The sequence below is a fragment of the Monodon monoceros genome, unplaced genomic scaffold, assembly GCF_005190385.1.
Source record: "Monodon monoceros isolate NGI ecotype Baffin Bay Population unplaced genomic scaffold, NGI_Narwhal_1 Super_Scaffold_13, whole genome shotgun sequence".
Lineage (NCBI taxonomy): Eukaryota > Metazoa > Chordata > Mammalia > Artiodactyla > Monodontidae > Monodon > Monodon monoceros.
In genome coordinates this window covers 46,093,823-46,111,625 of record NW_021703769.1, presented here as the reverse complement: position 1 = coordinate 46,111,625, position 17,803 = coordinate 46,093,823, and the positions used below count along the sequence as shown (strand labels likewise).

General features: G+C 49.9%; 1 protein-coding gene across 1 annotated transcript in view; it reads left to right on the top strand.

The window, feature by feature from the left end:
- Positions 1–17,803, top strand: part of SLC24A3 (solute carrier family 24 member 3) — a 459,120-nt gene that overhangs the window by 421,905 nt on the left and 19,412 nt on the right. The window contains exons 10-15 of the mRNA XM_029222127.1: positions 25–158; positions 2,102–2,262; positions 3,027–3,291; positions 11,329–11,495; positions 14,347–14,461; positions 16,053–16,165. Coding sequence (XP_029077960.1) covers positions 25–158; positions 2,102–2,262; positions 3,027–3,291; positions 11,329–11,495; positions 14,347–14,461; positions 16,053–16,165 — 955 coding nt within the window. The remainder of the gene's footprint in view (positions 1–24; positions 159–2,101; positions 2,263–3,026; positions 3,292–11,328; positions 11,496–14,346; positions 14,462–16,052; positions 16,166–17,803) is intronic.

Genomic DNA, 17,803 nt, shown 5'->3' with positions numbered 1-17,803 from the left:
CCTTCCGCTTATGGCCGTGTCCAGATACAACGCCTGCATACATCAGTGTTTCGAGAGGAGGACCAAGGGTGCAGGAAACATGGTCAACGGCTTGGCCAACAACGCTGAAATCGACGACAGCAGCAACTGCGACGCCACCGTGGTGCTACTCAAGAGAGGTAACCCTGGGGGGCTGCGTCCCCCGCCAGGCCCCAGAGGGTGTGCCTGCCCCCAGGGAGGCCTCCCCCCCTCCCTCGCTGCATTGGGCAGGGAGCAGGTTCATCCTGGTGATGGACAGACTCTGAAAGCCAGTGGAAGTTCTTGGACCAAACGTGCTGGGGGTGATATACGGAGAGTGGGGAGATGGTAAAGGAGAGGAGGCCATGGGTGTCAAAGTGCTGACTCTGTCACATTCTAACTGAGTGACCGTGAAGCAAGTTACTTAACCTCTCTGAGCCTCAGTTTTCTCTTCTGCAAAATGAGGATAACTTTTGTAACAAGTTAAGGAGATAAAGTCTGCAGAATACTCCATTAATTATAGTTGTTATTAGCGTATTATTATATCCAAATTCACTTTCAGGCTACATTAGCTCAGTTTCCGAGCTGCAAAATGACAGAGGAAATTACCCTTTTTTCCCCCAAAGTAATGCTTACATTCAATAGATACTTATTAAGTAGCTGATACACAAAGCGATGATACAGTGCTCTCTAATCCTTTTCTTTCTTCGAGGAACATGGAAAATTATCATTTATGTTTGCCTAGAATGTGTTTCATTTTTCATTTAATTTCTTTTTAACTTTCCCCTCGAAATGTGTGGGTTTATTTCTTCACAGTCCCATTTTGTTTGCTTTTCAGGCAAAACAAAAGAACTTAGAAAATCTATAGGTTATTTTCAAATACATATCGAAGTTTGAAATCTGTGGGTACTTATTAGAATTTGAAAATCAATTATTTGATATACTTTTCTCACTAATTATATGCATGGTGAAAAAAAGACTTACGAGTATTCAGTGCCATCCCACATAAGGATTTCATTTAGTTTCTTCTCTTCAGGGTAGTTGATAACCATGAAAGGAATACTCTCAGGGAACCAAAGAGAGCTACCTATTTTATTAGTCAGTGTTTCCAGAGATCATTTCATGGTTTAGTGGCCTGGAGAACAGGAGTGAGGCCTTGGCCAGGTACCCATGAGCTGTGTGCTCGTATCGCAGCATCCACAGAGAGGGGCTTGGGCCATGACGGAAGTTATTTTCGGGCCTGCCAGCAGATCCTGACGCAAGATTTGCCCTAAGCCCCCTCTGGAATCGAGCCCAGCTCCCCACCCCTAGCCCCCGGGCAGCCCTGCTCACAGGCTGGGCTGCAGCAATGTGGGCATCCCCCCACCATGTCCTCCACCTGGACTAATGTCAATTCTGCAGCTTTTAACAGCTCAGAATGAGCACTGCTGACATTTGAAGGACATAAAGTGTTACTAAAGAATATTGGGGTCTTTCCTATGCCCCAGATATGAGCGGCAGGAAAAGAATCCTTTGAGGACAAAGGGGGATTCTCTTATGTTATCACTCATTCTCACCATGTTCGTGAAGGACTCTTAAATTGTTTCAGGTCATTTCAAAGAGGTATCGATGAGCCCCGTAGAAAGCAGATTTTAACTCTTCTTCAAATTTTGATCATGACAACCCTTCCAGGATGGATGGATAGTTGGATGGATGGTTGGATGGACAGTTGGAAGGAAGGAGGAGGGAAGGGAGGAAGGAAGCGGTGGAGGGAGGGAGGGAGGCAGGGAGAGAGGGAGGAAGGATAGATGGGTAGGTGGGAGGATAGATGAATGGATGGATGGGTGGATGGATGGATGGATGGTTGATTGGATGGTGGATGGATAGATGAATGGTCGGATGGGTAGATGAATGGATGGATGGATGATTGGATGGATGGATGGATGGATGGATGGATGGGTGATTGGATGGATGAAAAGGGAGGGAAGAAAGGAGGGAGGGAAGGAAGATAGGAGAAAAGAAGAGAGAGAGCAGGAAAGAAAGGAATGGAAGGAAGGTGAATGAATATCTCTTTCCTGCTCCTAGTATCAATGTTATTTTTATTTTATGTTTTTAATTTTCCCAGCCAATTTCCACCGCAAAGCGTCAGTGATCATGGTAGATGAGCTGCTGTCAGCCTACCCACACCAGCTTTCTTTCTCTGAGGCTGGCCTTCGAATCATGATCACCAGCCACTTTCCCCCCAAGACTCGACTCTCCATGGCCAGTCGCATGTTGATCAACGAGGTATCTGGGAAAGCACAGTCCATCTGCCAGGGACGGGGTGGGAAACTGGGAAGGGGAGAAGGTTTCCTGGTCTGAAGGTAGAAGCACCTACCTCAGTGTTTCGCGCGATAATATCCCGCAGCCATTTCCCAACATCTTCGCTCTCTGGACCAGCCGTGCATCTTGGTCCCTGCTCTTCCCTCCACATGTCCAGAGACGTGGTCCAGCTCCCAGTTATACAGAAAAACTCTTCTATCCCTTCTACCTACCTTCTTCTTTTTATCTTCCATCTGAATAAAGCCCTCCGATGTGAATGCACAGAAGTAGTTGCTAAATCAAGGTTACCGTAGTTTAAAGTAATGCAGAGTCTCTGACCTGAATTTTCCTGGGTGTTCCTTTCTCCAGAACAGCAGCCTTATTGATACAGTAATCCAAACACATGTGTATGGCTTTCTCACATATGGACTGAGGAATTCCTACAATCTGGAGGAGAAACGTTAACACCCCAGCACACAGGGAATCAAGAACGCTGATAGGAAAGCAGTGCCCATCTGAGACATGGGGATCCTCCTCTGAAGGGATTTGCAAGTTCCAGTGGGTCAGAAAGATTAATCCTTCCTCCCAGAGTTGGTTATTACTTTGAGGAGTCCCCTAGAACTTCTCTGCAGAGTCTACTGGAAGCACCTCCTTGCCAGCTGACTGGGAAATATCCCAATAGCTGGTGTTCTGGGTGTGAGGACTTGCAGCCCCTCTGGCCGTATTAGAACGTGCCTTTCTTTTTCCAGAGACAAAGACTGATAAACAGCAGGGCTTATGCCAATGGGGAATCCGAGGTGGCCATCAAAATCCCGATTAAGCACACGGTGGAGAACGGGATGGGGCCCAGCAGCGCCCTGGACAGAGGTGTGAACGGGACGCGGGGGGACGACGTTGTTGCTGAGGCTGGCAACGAGACGGAGAATGAGAACGAGGACAACGAGAACGACGAGAACGAGGGCGAGGAGGACGAAGAGGACGAGGAAGGGCCGTACACGCCGTTCGACCCCCCCTGTAAGAGGTCCCGCGTCTGGGCTGGGCTGGGCTGGGCTGTGGGGTCCGGAGCTATTTTGAGGCTGCTGAGTTGATGCCCTTGACTTGGGTGACCTTTCTGATTTTAAATTCAAGGAAATATCTCTGTATGATGTAGAAGTATTTATGTTCATTTTTTTTTTTTTTTTTTTTTTTTTTTTGCGGTACGCAGGCCTCTCACTGTTGTGGCCTCTCCCGTTGCGGAGCACAGGCTCCAGACGCGCAGGCTCAGCGGCCATGGCTCACGGGCCCAGCCGCTCCGCGGCATGTGGGATCTTCCCGGACCGGGGCACGAACCCGTGTCCCCTGCATCGGCAGGCGGACTCTCAACCGCTGCGCCACCAGGGAAGCCCTATGTTAATTTTTACAGCGGATAAGACTCTATTGTAGGGGGTCCAAAGATGACCAAGATGGTGACACTCGGTCATGGGTTGAAATGTGGGCATTTCAAGGAGGCTCTCCCTCAGCTGTTCCTCGGGGTCCCCTGGAGCTAAGGAGGAAAGCCCGTGACCCCGTTGGCCAGGCACATGGTGCTGGGGGGAGAAGGGCTTCACCCACCCCGTTGCAGTTGGTGGGAGGCTGTCCTGGCAAAGCCTGCCCTGGGGGCCCAGCAGCCCTCCCAGGCGGCCTTTGCTCTTCCCTCATCCCCGTTCAGGCCCCACCTGTCCCAGGAGCTGCTGTTTCCAGGATGGGCACCACAGGGGATGCACACCTGGGTAGAAAGTGCCTAAATCACACCGCGGGGCTGGCCCAGGGAATCTCCCGGCTCCTTGACGGGTGGAGGCACAGGTGGAGGCTGGTAAAGCTTTCAGGACCCCGGCCACCAGGGCAGTGTCCTTCTCCCCCGACTGCTGCCTCCAGCAAAGACTTGGCTGTTCCCGCAGCCTTGTCCCCCAGCCCTACCCATTAGGGGAACGGGTGGACCAAACCCAAAGAATTCTGCTAGACCTTCCGGAAGTTTCTGGCTGTTTCAAGAAAGAGTGCGATGGTCCAATTCGCATTCATTGCCAAGTGTGTGAAGTTTAATTAGCCTGTGTGTCTTCTCTGAGGTTCTGGGATGGATGGGGGCTGTAGGTTTTCAGGCGGGAGTGCTGGTTCCACGTCAAAGGCCGTTTAATGGTGAGACGTGGGCACAGGGTATCAGAGTCGCATGTTACTTTTGGATGCAGGCTCCTTCTCTACCCCTCTTTGTGTCCAGGGACAGCAGGTAAAGCTCAGGGGGTCGCCGGGGCCCCCTCAGGGCTCCTGAGATCTCAACCTGGTCAAGGGCTGACCAAAACTAACTAGAAAATACCCACCCAGATTCCTAGACCCCAAACTCCAGAATCGCCCACCCAGAGTTAAATCATTACTTGTTAGTAGGTTATCTTGCTAGAAAAAACTATCCTGGTTCTTTATCCATTTTGCCACCTTTGGCAACATTTCCTGGCAACCTTCCTATCGCCCAGGACAAACACATATTAAGGATGAAATGACCAGACCCCCCGCTCCTCCTTCGTAAGGCCTTGTGTTCATTTTCTACTGCTTTGTAACAAATGAGAACAAGCCTCGCGGCTTAAACCTGTTGGTTTGCTCGGGTTCTGGGGGTCAGAGGTCCGGCGTGGCCCGGCTGGGTGTTCCGAGGCTCACAGGGCCGTGATGGAGGTGGGTGGACAGGGCTGTGGGCCTTCCTAGAGGCCCCGGCACACTCGGGTTCCTGGCAGGAGTGGGTTCCTGGTGGCTGCAGGGCTGAGTCTGTCTCCTCCTCGTGGCTGTCACCGGGGCTGCTCCCTGCGCCAAGGCCACCGCCTTCTGCTCCCGTGGCCCCTCGTCTAGCAAACCAGCACCATGTGTTGTGTCTGGTCCTCCCCACACTCCCCACCCCTCTAGCCTCCCCTTCTGCTTCCGAGGGCTCCTGTGATGGATCATGACCTGCCCGTCTGGAGCCTAGCACCGTTAGGGCTGGTGGTTCATCCTTCCCGCAGGCTGTGAAAACTGGGGCACAGACCTTGGGGGCCACACCTGGAATTCTGCCTCCCCCAGCCCATGTTTTTAGAGTTCACCGTCAGCAGCCCGCAACCAAGCTCCAGGAGCGCTTACTTGTCTAAAGTCTTACCCCGACGAAGGAAGCCGTGAGGCCAGTTGACGAGTTTGTAAGTGGCTGGCTCTGTGCTGGCCCCGGAGCCCAGGAGCCCACGTGCACCCCTCCAGGAAAACATCAGAGCCACGTGTGTGAGAGCAGACAACTCTCATCACTCAGTGAGACAGAGGGGCCCCCTGTGGGTCACGTGTTCCCTGTTCCTCACCTGGACGAGGTACACCCCAGACCTAACTGGGAGGCTTCGGGTATCTTGAACTTCTGCTCCCCACCCTTGCCCCTGGGATTAGGATGCAGATGTGGGGGCCCCAGGGCCTTCTCACGCGTTGGGAGACATGGCTGCAGGTGTGGGCTCAGGCACCCACCTCAGGCACCCTCTGTCCTTTGGAAGCACAGGCCTGCAAGGAGGAGGGATGTTGTGCGTGGTCCTGCCACCCCAGGGGTCTCGGCTTCACCCCAGGGCCCCAAGGTGCTGAGACCGGAAGTGGGATCCTGAGTCCCCCTACACCAGCCCTTCTCACCTGGGCATCCTTGACAAAGGGTGGGCTCTGATTCGGGAGGGCCGGGTGCGGCCCGAGATTCTGCGTGTCTAACAGGCCCTCAGGTGATGCCAATGCTGCTAGTCAATGGGCCACCGTGGGTGGCGGGGGCTAGAGGCCCGGGGTCCCACCAACCACCTTCATTCCTCTGTGTCGCCGGGGAGCCTAGGTCAGGGCCTGGTTCTGCCTCTGAAGTGGAGGATGGGCTTGTCCGAGTGTGGCCCCCTGTCCTCCACCAGCTGCTGAGAAACCCTGTTCCCGGGCCCAGAACCTCCGTTCGAGGCTGGGGTCTGAGTGTCCGGCCAGGCCTTCCCCTGGGCAGGGCCGCTTCGTCCCAGTGCTGAGTGGGTGGAGGCCCTCAGGCCAGCAGAGGGCCCTTGAGGGTCCTCTCAGGCCAAGTTCCTTCGGCCTGAAAAAGGCCCCTCCACTGGGTGAGGATGTGTTTCCCTCCCACGGGAATCCTGCAGAGGCCTGGGCTCCCTGTGTTTCTGCCACCAGGGCTTGACTAGAGTGTGTATAATGAACAAGTAAGTAACTGTGTGGGAGTGTGTAAACAGACGCATATATAGGACATGCGTGTATGTGTGTATGTGCATATATGTACTCTGTGCACATGTATGATTGAGTTAATGTGTGCATGTAACATGGTTTCTATATACTGTATACACTTAATATAGTGTATATTAATACACAAATATTTACACATAGTTAACATATTGTGTATTATATAATATATACACCTATATTAACACATGTTTATGTGCATATAACATACATATAGGTTGCATACATGTATCTATTGTATATACCTATGCGTAGTATATGTATCTATATGTCTACATACATATAAGTTGTACTTATATTCTTACCTCTTATGAGAAGAAAGCCTTCTTACTACTGACTGACAGAAAGAAAGAGTTACACGTGTATGGAGGTAAATACACTTCCCTGGAGCACAAACTGAAACAAAATACACCAAAATATTAGCATGTTTATCCTAGGTGAAATTATTTTTTGTTTTCTCTACATTTTCCATTTTAACACAACGTGCATTTTTATTGCCTATATAATTAGAACAAATGTATATACTTAGTTCTGGGTCTGCAATACTGAGCAATGACTTTTCCTCCGTCTGACAGTATTAAGCTTCCTAAAAAGCTTGGTCAGCACTATATAACTCAGTATGGTCTCAACTGGTCTCAAAGCAGTGACCATTTCATAAGACATAAAAATACTGAATTGCGTCATATTGTATGTTAATTATAACTCAGTAAAATTAAAAATTAATAAATTTTTAAAATAAATTTTTAAAGGACTATAACTGGGGAACAAGTTCTGTGCTTTTTAGGAAGAGTGATGCTCAACGGGGTGCTCTGTGCTCAGAGTCCTAAGCTCACGCCCTTGCTTCATCCCCTGACTTTCTGGCTGATTTTGAAAACGTCACGTAATCGCTGCAACATCAGGTTCAGGTGCAGGGAGTGTTGTTTTGTTAATTCGCTGCTACGTCCTCAGCACCCGAAGTGGTGCCAGCACAGAGCGGTGTAGTGGGCGTTCACTAAATATTTGTTAAATTGATGAATAGACCTACCCACCACGAGCCGGGGAAGGCTGTATTTAGACAACATGACAATGGAACAAAAGATGGGAAAATGTCCAGAAATACTGGCTGAAAGAAGAAGGGATACAGTTTTTACCCCTTTGTTCAGAAACAGAAATTTCGACTGGCTAAAAGATGGACGATCCTTACCTGAACGCTCCTGGTGCTCGAAATCACATAAAAAGCACATTTCTGCATCACTTGGTGTGTTTGAGGAGTTACATTTGTTACATTACATTCAAAGGCTCGTTGCAGAGATACTCTGAATTTCTGTTTTGTTGTTGTCAGAGTGGAGCCGTAAGTTAAAGAAAACATATCATTTTTAATGATAGTGAAAACCGTTTTCTAGATATAATGCCCTTCCAGTGTCAAGTCAGAATTTTTAAAGCAGCTGAGAGAAAAAAACTCAAAACTCACTGGTGTGAACTTACACTGCCTGCAACTTCCCCTCACCAATACCATGTGCTAAACTCTCGCAGTCATAGCTCTGACCTCATCTTCTTCTCTGTTTTATTTTCTGAAGAATGACAGAGCCAGATTGAAGTCATTTCTCTCCCCATTCTTGTGTTTCTTTGTTACTTTGATTGGGTGTGTTTTTTTTTTTGCTGTACGCGGGCCTCTCACTGTTGTGGCCTCTCCCGTTGGCGGAGCACAGGCTCCGGACGCGCAGGCTCAGCGGCCATGGCTCACGGGCCCAGCCGCTCCGCGGCATGTGGGATCTTCCCGGACCGGGGCACGAACCCGTGTCCCCTGCATCGGCAGGCGGACTCCCAACCACTGCACCACCAGGGAAGCCCTGGGTTTGTATTTTAAATGAACCAAGTGTCTCTCTCTCTCTCTCTGTTTATCTGTCTCTCTCTCTCTCTCTCTCTCTCTCTCTCTCTCTGTCTCTCTCTCTCTGTCTATCTGTCTCTGTCTCTGTCTCTCTCTATCTGTCTGTCTCTCTCTCTCTGTCTGTCTCTCCCTCCCCCTGAGAGGGCATCAGGAGGACTGGGTGGTCAGTGAGGGGATGCCGAGGGCCCCAGGTGGATCCATCCCTTATCACCACAGTGCAGGCTTTAGGAATGTGTGGAATTCCAGGAAGCATTTGGGATCCAAGGATCTGGCTGTATTCTGGATGGTGCAGCATTTGAAAGCCCCTCACAGAAAACTCCCAGACAGCCTGGTTGCTTTGTAATCCAGCCGGACACAGCCAGTGTTCTCATTGTTCACTCACCATCTCCAAACCTTAAATCTAAACAGATGCATAGCAGCTCATGGAGAGAGAGACCCCTCCTTTCTTACAAATGTGCTCTCTTTGCTTTATTGCGCACCTGTAAGTGGGATGCCCTTAGATTCTCAAAAACAGATAGTTTCCTTTGGTCCGTCTGATTAGATTGTTCATAGTTATGTCATTACTGTTGATACTAATACGTATGGAGCATGTGATGTGTGCCCTGCACTGTTCGTGGCATCAAAACGGAGTGATGAGCAAGTTGGAGAAAACACTCGTTCTTATAGAGTTTATATTCTAGTTTGGGGGCAACTGAAAATAGTGAGGAAACAAATAAACCTGTTAATTTCAAATAGAAGACATTTGCTATGAAGCAGATAAATGCAGGTGATGGGAAAGCAAGGAGTGGGGTGGGAGGGGATCTCAGACTGGGTGATCTGAGGGGTCTGGTGACGTTTATGTTGGGAGGTCACCTGCTCAACAGGACAGACACAGCCACAAGCTCTATCCAGAGGGAACCACAGATGCAAAGTCCCTGAGGCAGAAGGAGGCTTGGAGCCAGGGCAGTGTGTAAGCAGGGGGAGTGGCAGACAGGAGCCAAACCAGTCAATGATTTGCCTTGTGGGAAGATGTGGCTTTACTCTGAGGGCACTGGAAGCCAGTGGAAGGTTCTAGAACAGTTTGCTTTCTGAGACTCTGGCTGTCAGTGGCATGCAGATGGAGGTGGGGCAGGTGAGAGTGCTGGGAGTCCCCTTAGGAATCTAGGTCTTCAGCCAGGTCATAGATGGAGGACCTGGTCCAGGGAGAGACCATGGGGATAGGAGGATGCAGACGGATCGAGTTCCCTGGGCAGGTGGCCAGAGTTGAGGTGGGGAATGAAAGAATGGAAAGTCAGGAAAGATTCTGAGGGTTTTGAGTCCGGTAACGTGCAAACTTATGTTGCCCCAATCCCTATCCTAATGGTTCATTTAATTCTGCCAGCAACCCTCAAGCTCAGTGTTTCTGTGTCCACATTTTACAGATGAGGAAACTGAGGCTTAGGGAATTTAAGTAACTGAGGCACTCGACTCCGGCAGAACGGGGACTGGACCCAGCGCTGTCTGATGAGAAAGCCCCCATCTCCCCCTAGAGACCACCCTGCCGTCTAGGGAGACCAGGGGCCAAAAGTGGCGTTGTGTAACTTTACTCTGCAGTTTTCCTCTTAAATAGTTTTAGGAAACTGTTTGGAGACTGGTAAGAGACGTATGAATAAGTGCTGGATGCTAGCATAAAATTATAAAATAAATTGTAAAATTATAAAATAAATTTTATTCATACTATTCAAAATGTAATTTTAAAAATACCTCCTTATCTCTGGGGGGAATATAAAACAGAATAATCATTTTAGAAAACAGTTTAGTGTTTCTTACAAAGTTAAATAAACACCCACCCTATGACTCAGCAATTGGACTCCTGGGTCTTTGCCCAAGAGAAATGGAAACACGCCCACAAAAAGACTCCTACAAGAAAGCTCCCCGCCTCTTTCCTTGTAATACCTGAAAACTGGCAACAACCCAAACCCCATCCACGGAAGAATGGATAAACAAATCCTGGTGTATTCACAGGATGGGACACTGCAGGGCAATTAGGAATGAATTACACATGAATGAAACTCAGAAAACATTATGTTGAATAAAAGAAGGTAGACACAAAAAAATACTATATGATTTCATTTATTTGAAGCTGGAGAACAGGAAAAACTAATCTATGGTGGTAGAGGGGTGGGATGTTGACCAGAAGGATGCACACAGAGAACTTTCTGGAAGATGGAGATCTTGATATTTCTTTCTAGAGGTGAGTTAGCACTTAAGCAGGATGGTAATAATGGCCAAAGGAGAACTACTGTGTTTCTCAAATCTGAGGCTACAAGAACTTGTGGTAATGTTGTCACCAAAATAAGCATTTATGGGTGTCTCTGATACTCAGCCCTCAGGCAGCACTCAGAGATGGTAGGGTCAGGTCATCACTGACAGATCCATCATCTTGTCCATGGCAGGAAGTAGTTGGAGCCAGGAAGCAATTATGGATTTGCAAATCCATAGCAGCTTGGGGTGCAGACACTCAAGTGGTGTTTTGACAACCTTGAGAGCTTTCAGCTGGTCTTTCAAGATTTCAGCAAGTTGACAGAGGATGTTGGTCAATTCCGCTAGGTGGCGCCGTGCCCGCTGACGCCTTAGAATCTGGGAAGATGTAGCTGCCTGTCCATGGGGAGAAGGACCCAGAGGCAGCTGGCGGTCTCTACCTCCCCTCCCCCACCTCCATCCCGACCCCTCACTCTCCCCCCACCCCGTTTGTATCCTGAGAATCCTCCTCATCCTTTTCCACCTGGCTCCAGTTGCCTGAGTAGCAGGTGGCAGTGGATAACTTTTTATTCCGCTTGGTTTTGTTGCTGGTGGAAAGCCATTTGAGTCTACCGGGAAAAGAGCAACATGGTCAGGCTTATTTCACAGGCCTTCCGTTAGGATGTAAATGTCCGGGGACGGCTGTGCAGACGGTGGAGCAGAGAAATGTAGCTCGCTGATTTTTTTTTTTTTCACCTTTGTTGTTTTCCCAGCTGGCAAACTGGAAACAGTGAAATGGGCGTTCACCTGGCCCCTGAGCTTTGTCTTGTACTTCACTGTCCCCAACTGCAACAAGCCCCGCTGGGAGAAGTGGTTTATGGTGACCTTCGCTTCCTCCACGCTGTGGATCGCAGCCTTCTCCTACATGATGGTGTGGATGGTGAGTCCAGGACCCTGTGCAGTGCCGGATCTCTTCAGAGAGAAATACTCTCAACCAGAGGGGAGTAGGCGCAGGGGTTTCAGCCCAGTAACTGTACCAGTCAGCTGTCGCTGCAACACACTGCGTAACAACCAGCCCTAAATTCTGTGGTTTAGAATCACAAGACTTTATGCTCCTGCTCACATGTCGACAGGTAGACCATAGAGTAACTGATCTTAGAGGGCACTGGCTAAGCAATCTGCTTCCAGCTCCTGTGTGGTTACCTTTGATTCAGGCAGCAGGTGGGGTTCATGTCTACTCCGTGTGTGTGCTCATTTTCTTTGGACCAGTGGCTACCTGGGGAATGTCTTCTCACGGTGGATCATTGGAATGCAGGAGGGCAAGAGCAAACACAGGTGCCTCCCAGGCCCTTGGCTTGAGACTTCCACCCACACTCCATCAGCCAAGCCCGACATCCATGGAGTGGGGGAAATATACTCCACCCGCTCTAGTGGAAAGTCCAGCAGGGTCACAGGCAGCCAGCGTGGAGGAAGGGTGGGAGGCATGGGGGGGGCTGACAGTCCCATCCATCATAGTCACTCCTCATCTCCGCTCAGTTTCTTCAACCAGAAAATGAAGTCATTGGACCAGGTGAATGCTCAAGTGTCCCTTCTGAAGCTGAAACAATGATTCAAGGATTGGCATGGATTGAGGGACCATTGCTCAAAAGAGCCTCTGCCCCAAAGCCATTCCAGGAAACCCAGCCACCCAGAGTGCACTTCCCATCTATGACTCTGGTTTCTAACCGAGGAGTGAACCTAATACATTAGAATTGGAGTTGGGCAGAAATGAAAAGCCATGACAAAATTATGTGCATATAATCATGCTTGAGCATCGCGTAGAGATGCAGTATAAATTCTGGAGAATTACACTCGAGAGCTAAAAAGCGGTTCTGAAAAGATTATTTTAGAGGTAATAACAAACGTGTAAACCTGACACAATTAACTCGTAATTATCCCATGCCTTCAACATCACAGACAAACAGATAATTTTTTTTCAACCCAAGTCTTATAGCCAGGGGTTTCTCCTTCATCTTGTGTTCATTGACGTTTTTATTTGACACATTCATTGGATGCCAGGTTTGGAGAGTAGCATTGGTGTCCCTGAACTCCAGGCGGCCCAGTGGTTTTCTCTGAAGTCCACTAACACGCAAAGTAGCCGACGGATCCGAGGTTCACCCTCCTTCTGTTTGCCTCCTTCCACTCTGGGGGAGGTTCTGAGAAGCCCTGAGAAATGGCCAGGAGTAAGCGGGAAACCAGGAGAAGCCCCTGAGACCTGGTCCAGCCACCCGGAGAATCACTTCCCCCAAACGCCAGCCTCAGCCGTAACCATGGTAACCACAGTAACAACGGGGCGAGGGCAGCGGCCCCTTCCCAGGCCAAGCCCCATGGAGCCAAACCAATTCCTGCAGAGATCCCGCTGAGGGTGAGAAAGGAAAAACAAGGGTTAGCCAGGACGCTTGCAGCTCCATTTCACAAAAGGCTCCAGGACAGACAGAAGAAACGCTGTGTTTCTGCTCTCACTTTCCTCCCTGGAGAGGGGAAAGCAGAGAACCCGAGGCCACCCCAAATTCAGTTCAGCACCGGATGGAAATGACGTGCATTCCCTGTTTGAAAGGGACCAAGCCAGGCATCCCTACGGATTTAACTAACATCCCCCAAACCTTTGGACGGGGAGGGAGTGAGGCCAGGCTCCAGCGCAGGGGTCCCAGAGGAGCTGGGAGGAGTGGGCTACTTACCACAGCCCGTTTGCATTTCTTGTAATTTTACAGAAAGTGAGGGAGGGCACGTGGCATCCCACAATGACCTCGTCGGTTCACCTCCTGCAAGTTTTCCTCTCCTGGAGCCAGCGGACCCGGGATGGGTCTCTTTCCACTTACTCACTTTTGCCACTCGCCCCTCCTCACGCCTTCTCACCCACTGCTTTCCTCCCAGTTTGCCCATCTGGAAACTGGGGGCCAGAATGGGCTCATTTAATGGGATGGAGGCACTGCCTCCTCGTCAGCTGTTCTTCCTCCAGCTAAGCCCCTCCTGTGTAAATAGAAGTGCTGCCAGCGCTAGCGGGCGCAGCCTGAATGCCTGGGTGGGAATGTCCCCCCACCCCAGGCCACTCCCCAGTGCATGGGCCTTGGGCGATGCCTCCGTGTCCTCGTGTGAAGAATGCAGATAAGCACCTACTCCCTGGGGTTGTGGTGAGAATGAAATAAGTTAAAGCCCACGAGCATCACTCAGCACTAACAGAAGTGCCTGAGTACTAGATAAACGTAAGCCACTGTGGGGCAGAGGGTGACGTGGGCAGAGGTGACGTCCCCAGGCTTCCAGCAAGAGAGGAATCAGCTGCTTATGGCTTTTCCTACAAGGCTGGATGGTGTGAGCAGCCCCTTCCCAGCTCCTGTAAAGTCTCATTATGCAGCCAGCATGGGACGTGGACGCTTGCGTTCCCAGCACAGCATGGCAGCCATCCGTTCTGGGTTTCCCAGGAACATCCTGAGTTCAGATACTGTCCCTATATTGCCTTTTCCCAGAAACCCTGTTTCTCCTCCCTCAAGCCGCCTGCCTCACCCAAAGGAACAAGTAAGAGAGGCCAGTCTTTGGTTGGAGAGCATGGGCTCCGTAACTGCACCCCCGTCCCCTGCCAGCAGCCCCGTCTGCGCCCTGAGATGTTCCCTCGTCCATCTGTATTGATACAGAGAGCAGACGTGGCCCCCAGAGAGACCGCCCAGATTGCAGACTTTTCAGCTTTTTGCTGGGAGGGTCTGCGGGCAGGTGGGGCTGCTGCCAGCCCTCAGCTCTCCTCTTCCCGCCTCTCCCAGGTCACGATCATCGGGTACACGCTGGGGATTCCTGACGTCATCATGGGGATCACCTTCCTGGCAGCCGGAACCAGCGTGCCCGACTGCATGGCCAGCCTCATTGTGGCCAGACAAGGTGGGACCCCGAATGGGGCGGGGCTGGGACACGAAGGCAGGACTTCCTACTTGGGGGGCGGGGGGAGGTCACAGGGCAGTTAGCGGGGCACCAAATCCCAGCTGGGAAGGAGCACTGGGCTGCTTCAGTGCCACGCTGGTCAAAAGGCTTCCTGGCATCAGAATAACAAGGAAACAAGCCAGAGGTCTACCCTCGAGGAAGGCAGAGACGCTTCCTGGGTCGCACCCACATCCTCTCTGGAGGTTGTATTACTTCTGTTATTAAAAATAGTAATAAATGGGCTTCCCTGGTGGCGCAGTGGTTGAGAGTCCGCCTGCCAATGTAGGGGACACGGGTTCGTGCCCCGGTCCGGGAGGATCCCGCGTGCCGCGGAGCGGCTGGGCCCGTGAGCCGTGGCCGCTGAGCCTGCGCGTCCGGAGCCTGTGCTCCGCGGCGGGAGGGGCCACAGCAGTGAGAGGCCCGCGTACCGCAAAAAAAAAAAAAAAAAATAGTAATAAAGGGCTTCCCTGGTGGCGCAGTGGTTGAGAGTCCGCCTGCCGATGCAGGGGACGCGGGTTCATGTCCCGGTCCAGGAGGATCCCACATGCCGCGGAGCGACTGGGCCCGTGAGCCATGGCCGCTGCGCCTGCGCGTCCGGAGCCTGTGCTCCGCAATGGGAGGGGCCACAGCAGTGAGAGGCCCGCGTACCACAAACAAACAAACAAAAAAAATAGTAATAAAAACAATAATGGCTAACCTTTGCCGAGTGCCGCAGCTGAGCAGAGCAGTTTAAGCACATGATGTTCCTTAATAACTCTACGAGCTAGAGACAATCATATATGCATTTCGTGGATGAGGAAACTGAGGCTTCAAGAGGACCGACCCCATAGCCTAAGGTTTACCCACTGCAGAACCCCTCAAAGTGCCAGCTGCCAGAGGTCACTCTTCAGTGTATGACAGACCCTTCCTCCCTCAAAACCAAGGTCACAGTTTACCTGCCCCACCCTAGGTGGATGCCCCCTGGATGGCCGTGCACCTCCCAGCCCCCACTCTAATTTATGTGCCTGATTTGTGTGGGAGGAGGTTGGTTTTCAGCAAACACAACCTGTGGCTCCCAGCCTTAGCACAGTGCCCTCCACTGGTCCTTGTGAAATTCTGCTGGTTACATTATTTTCCTTAATGTTGCTCAGTTATTTAGAAGAAGAATTGGATACAGCGTAGAGCAGATGGGTGATGACACTGAACCATGGGTTCAGTGAACCGTGGGTCGGTGAACTCAGGAGCCCTTTATAGACTGCTGAGTTTATTTCTTTCTATAGGATGCTTCAGAATTTTTGGAACCATAGTTGGTTTTCAAATTACATTTAAGCTCAGCGGTTCAATAGAATGTATATTTCATCCTGTTCTATTGAAAGAATGCACACAAAAAAAGAAAATGTGTATTCAACAGGCTATTTTACAATCTGTATCATCCTACAGTGATGGATGGCCTGGGAGAGACCCGGGCACGTGGGTCTCTGGCTGTCAGACCAGGGGCTCGAGAGAGTCATTGGGGGCCAGGGCACCACCTAGGGACCACCTCCCTCACTCAGGTAATCTCTTGTCCTCGCAGGCATGGGGGACATGGCCGTGTCCAACTCCATCGGGAGCAATGTTTTTGACATCCTCATTGGCCTCGGGCTCCCCTGGGCCCTGCAGACCCTGGCTGTGGATTACGGATCCTATGTAAGTGGTTTTTCTGCTTTTCGTGGCCTCGGCCACCGTAACTGTGTCTCAGGGCAAAGGAGGTGTGGGAACACTCACGTGGAGGGGAAAACAAATTCTCCTGGTCAGGTTCTCGCAAGGTCAGGCTCATGTGGGAACATTCAGGACTTGAGAGCAGAGCTGGTAGGCGGTTTCTGGGGAGGGCCTGATAGTAGATATTTTAGGCTTTGCCACCCGGACGGTCTCTGTCACAGTTGTCATCAGCTCTGTTGTGGTGGCCTGAGGCAGCCACGGATGATGGCAAGTGGATGAGCGTGGCTGTTTCAGTCCAACTTTATGTACAGAAACTGAAATTTGAATTTCAGATAATTTTCACACGTCATGAAACATTATGATTCTTTCGAATCTTTTCAACCAATGAAAAACGTAAAAACCCTGGAGGGAGAAACTACAGTTAGAGATTTCTCTCTGTATTTGGAAGAAAACAGTATTATTTATGCCTCTGAAGTTTTCACACCCAACCCAGTGTTGGGTGCTTCTCTAAATGTGTTACTGAGCGTTGCTTCAGTCTATCTGTGTAATGTGTTTTCAGTAAGTGTATTTTCTGAAGAAAATATGGTGGCTCATTTTATCAGATGATGGTTGTCTCCGAGTTGCTTCACTCATGGCTGTTTCAGGTAGGGAAGGTGTGTCCGGTGATGAAATTGAAATCCATGCAGAAAGGCCACATGTTTTTGGTTCATTTGAAGCTACCTGTTGGCAGAGAGATTTCACCAAAGGGTAAAGGTAAGCACAAGAAGTTGGAAGGAAGCAGAACGTGTCCTAAGGAGCCGAGATCTCTTCTCTGCTGACTATGAAATTGCGGGAAAACGTGGTGAGAGAGGACGCATTACATTACCTCGGGGGGTCTCGGAAGGCTCCTTACAAGAGGTGACTGTGAGTTGAAGTCCAAATAACTAGAGAGAGACAACCATGGGAAAATTGGGGCAGGGCAGAGCAAAAGCATTGCAGGCAGAAGGAACAGCCCGTGCAAAGGCCCTGAGGCAACAGTGCACTTGGCCTGTTGGAGAGAAGGAAGGGGTTCAGGGTGAGTGGAGCAGAGTGAGCCTGGGGGCTCGTGGCCTGACATGCACTTGTGGGACATGCAGGCCCAGATCATGTGGGTGCTCGTTTGACAGTTAATAAAAAATGACAACATTCAAACTGACGTAATATATGGATTTACAAAATGATGTTTTTGATGACTTTTATGAGACATTCAGCAGCATGAGTTTTTTTTTAACTGTGTTTTAATTGATCTTTCTTTAATTACCAGAGAGACTGTGTATTCTTTTTTCCATGTATTGGCCTTTTGGGTTCTTCTTTAGGATAATTATCTCTTTATGCGCTTTACCCAATTTTCCATTAGAGGTTACTGTGTTTTTTGTGGGTGAGTTGATTTTTTTTTCATTTTTTTCCCTTAATAAGTTTTTTAAAATTTATTTTACTGAAGTAGAGTTGATTTACAATGTTCTGTTAGTTTCTAGTGTACAGCAAAGTGATTCGGTTGTACATATATATACATTCTTTTTCATGTTCTTTTCCATCATGGTTTATCACAGGATATCGAATATAGTTACCTGTGCTATACATTAGGACCTTGTTGTTTATCCATCCTAT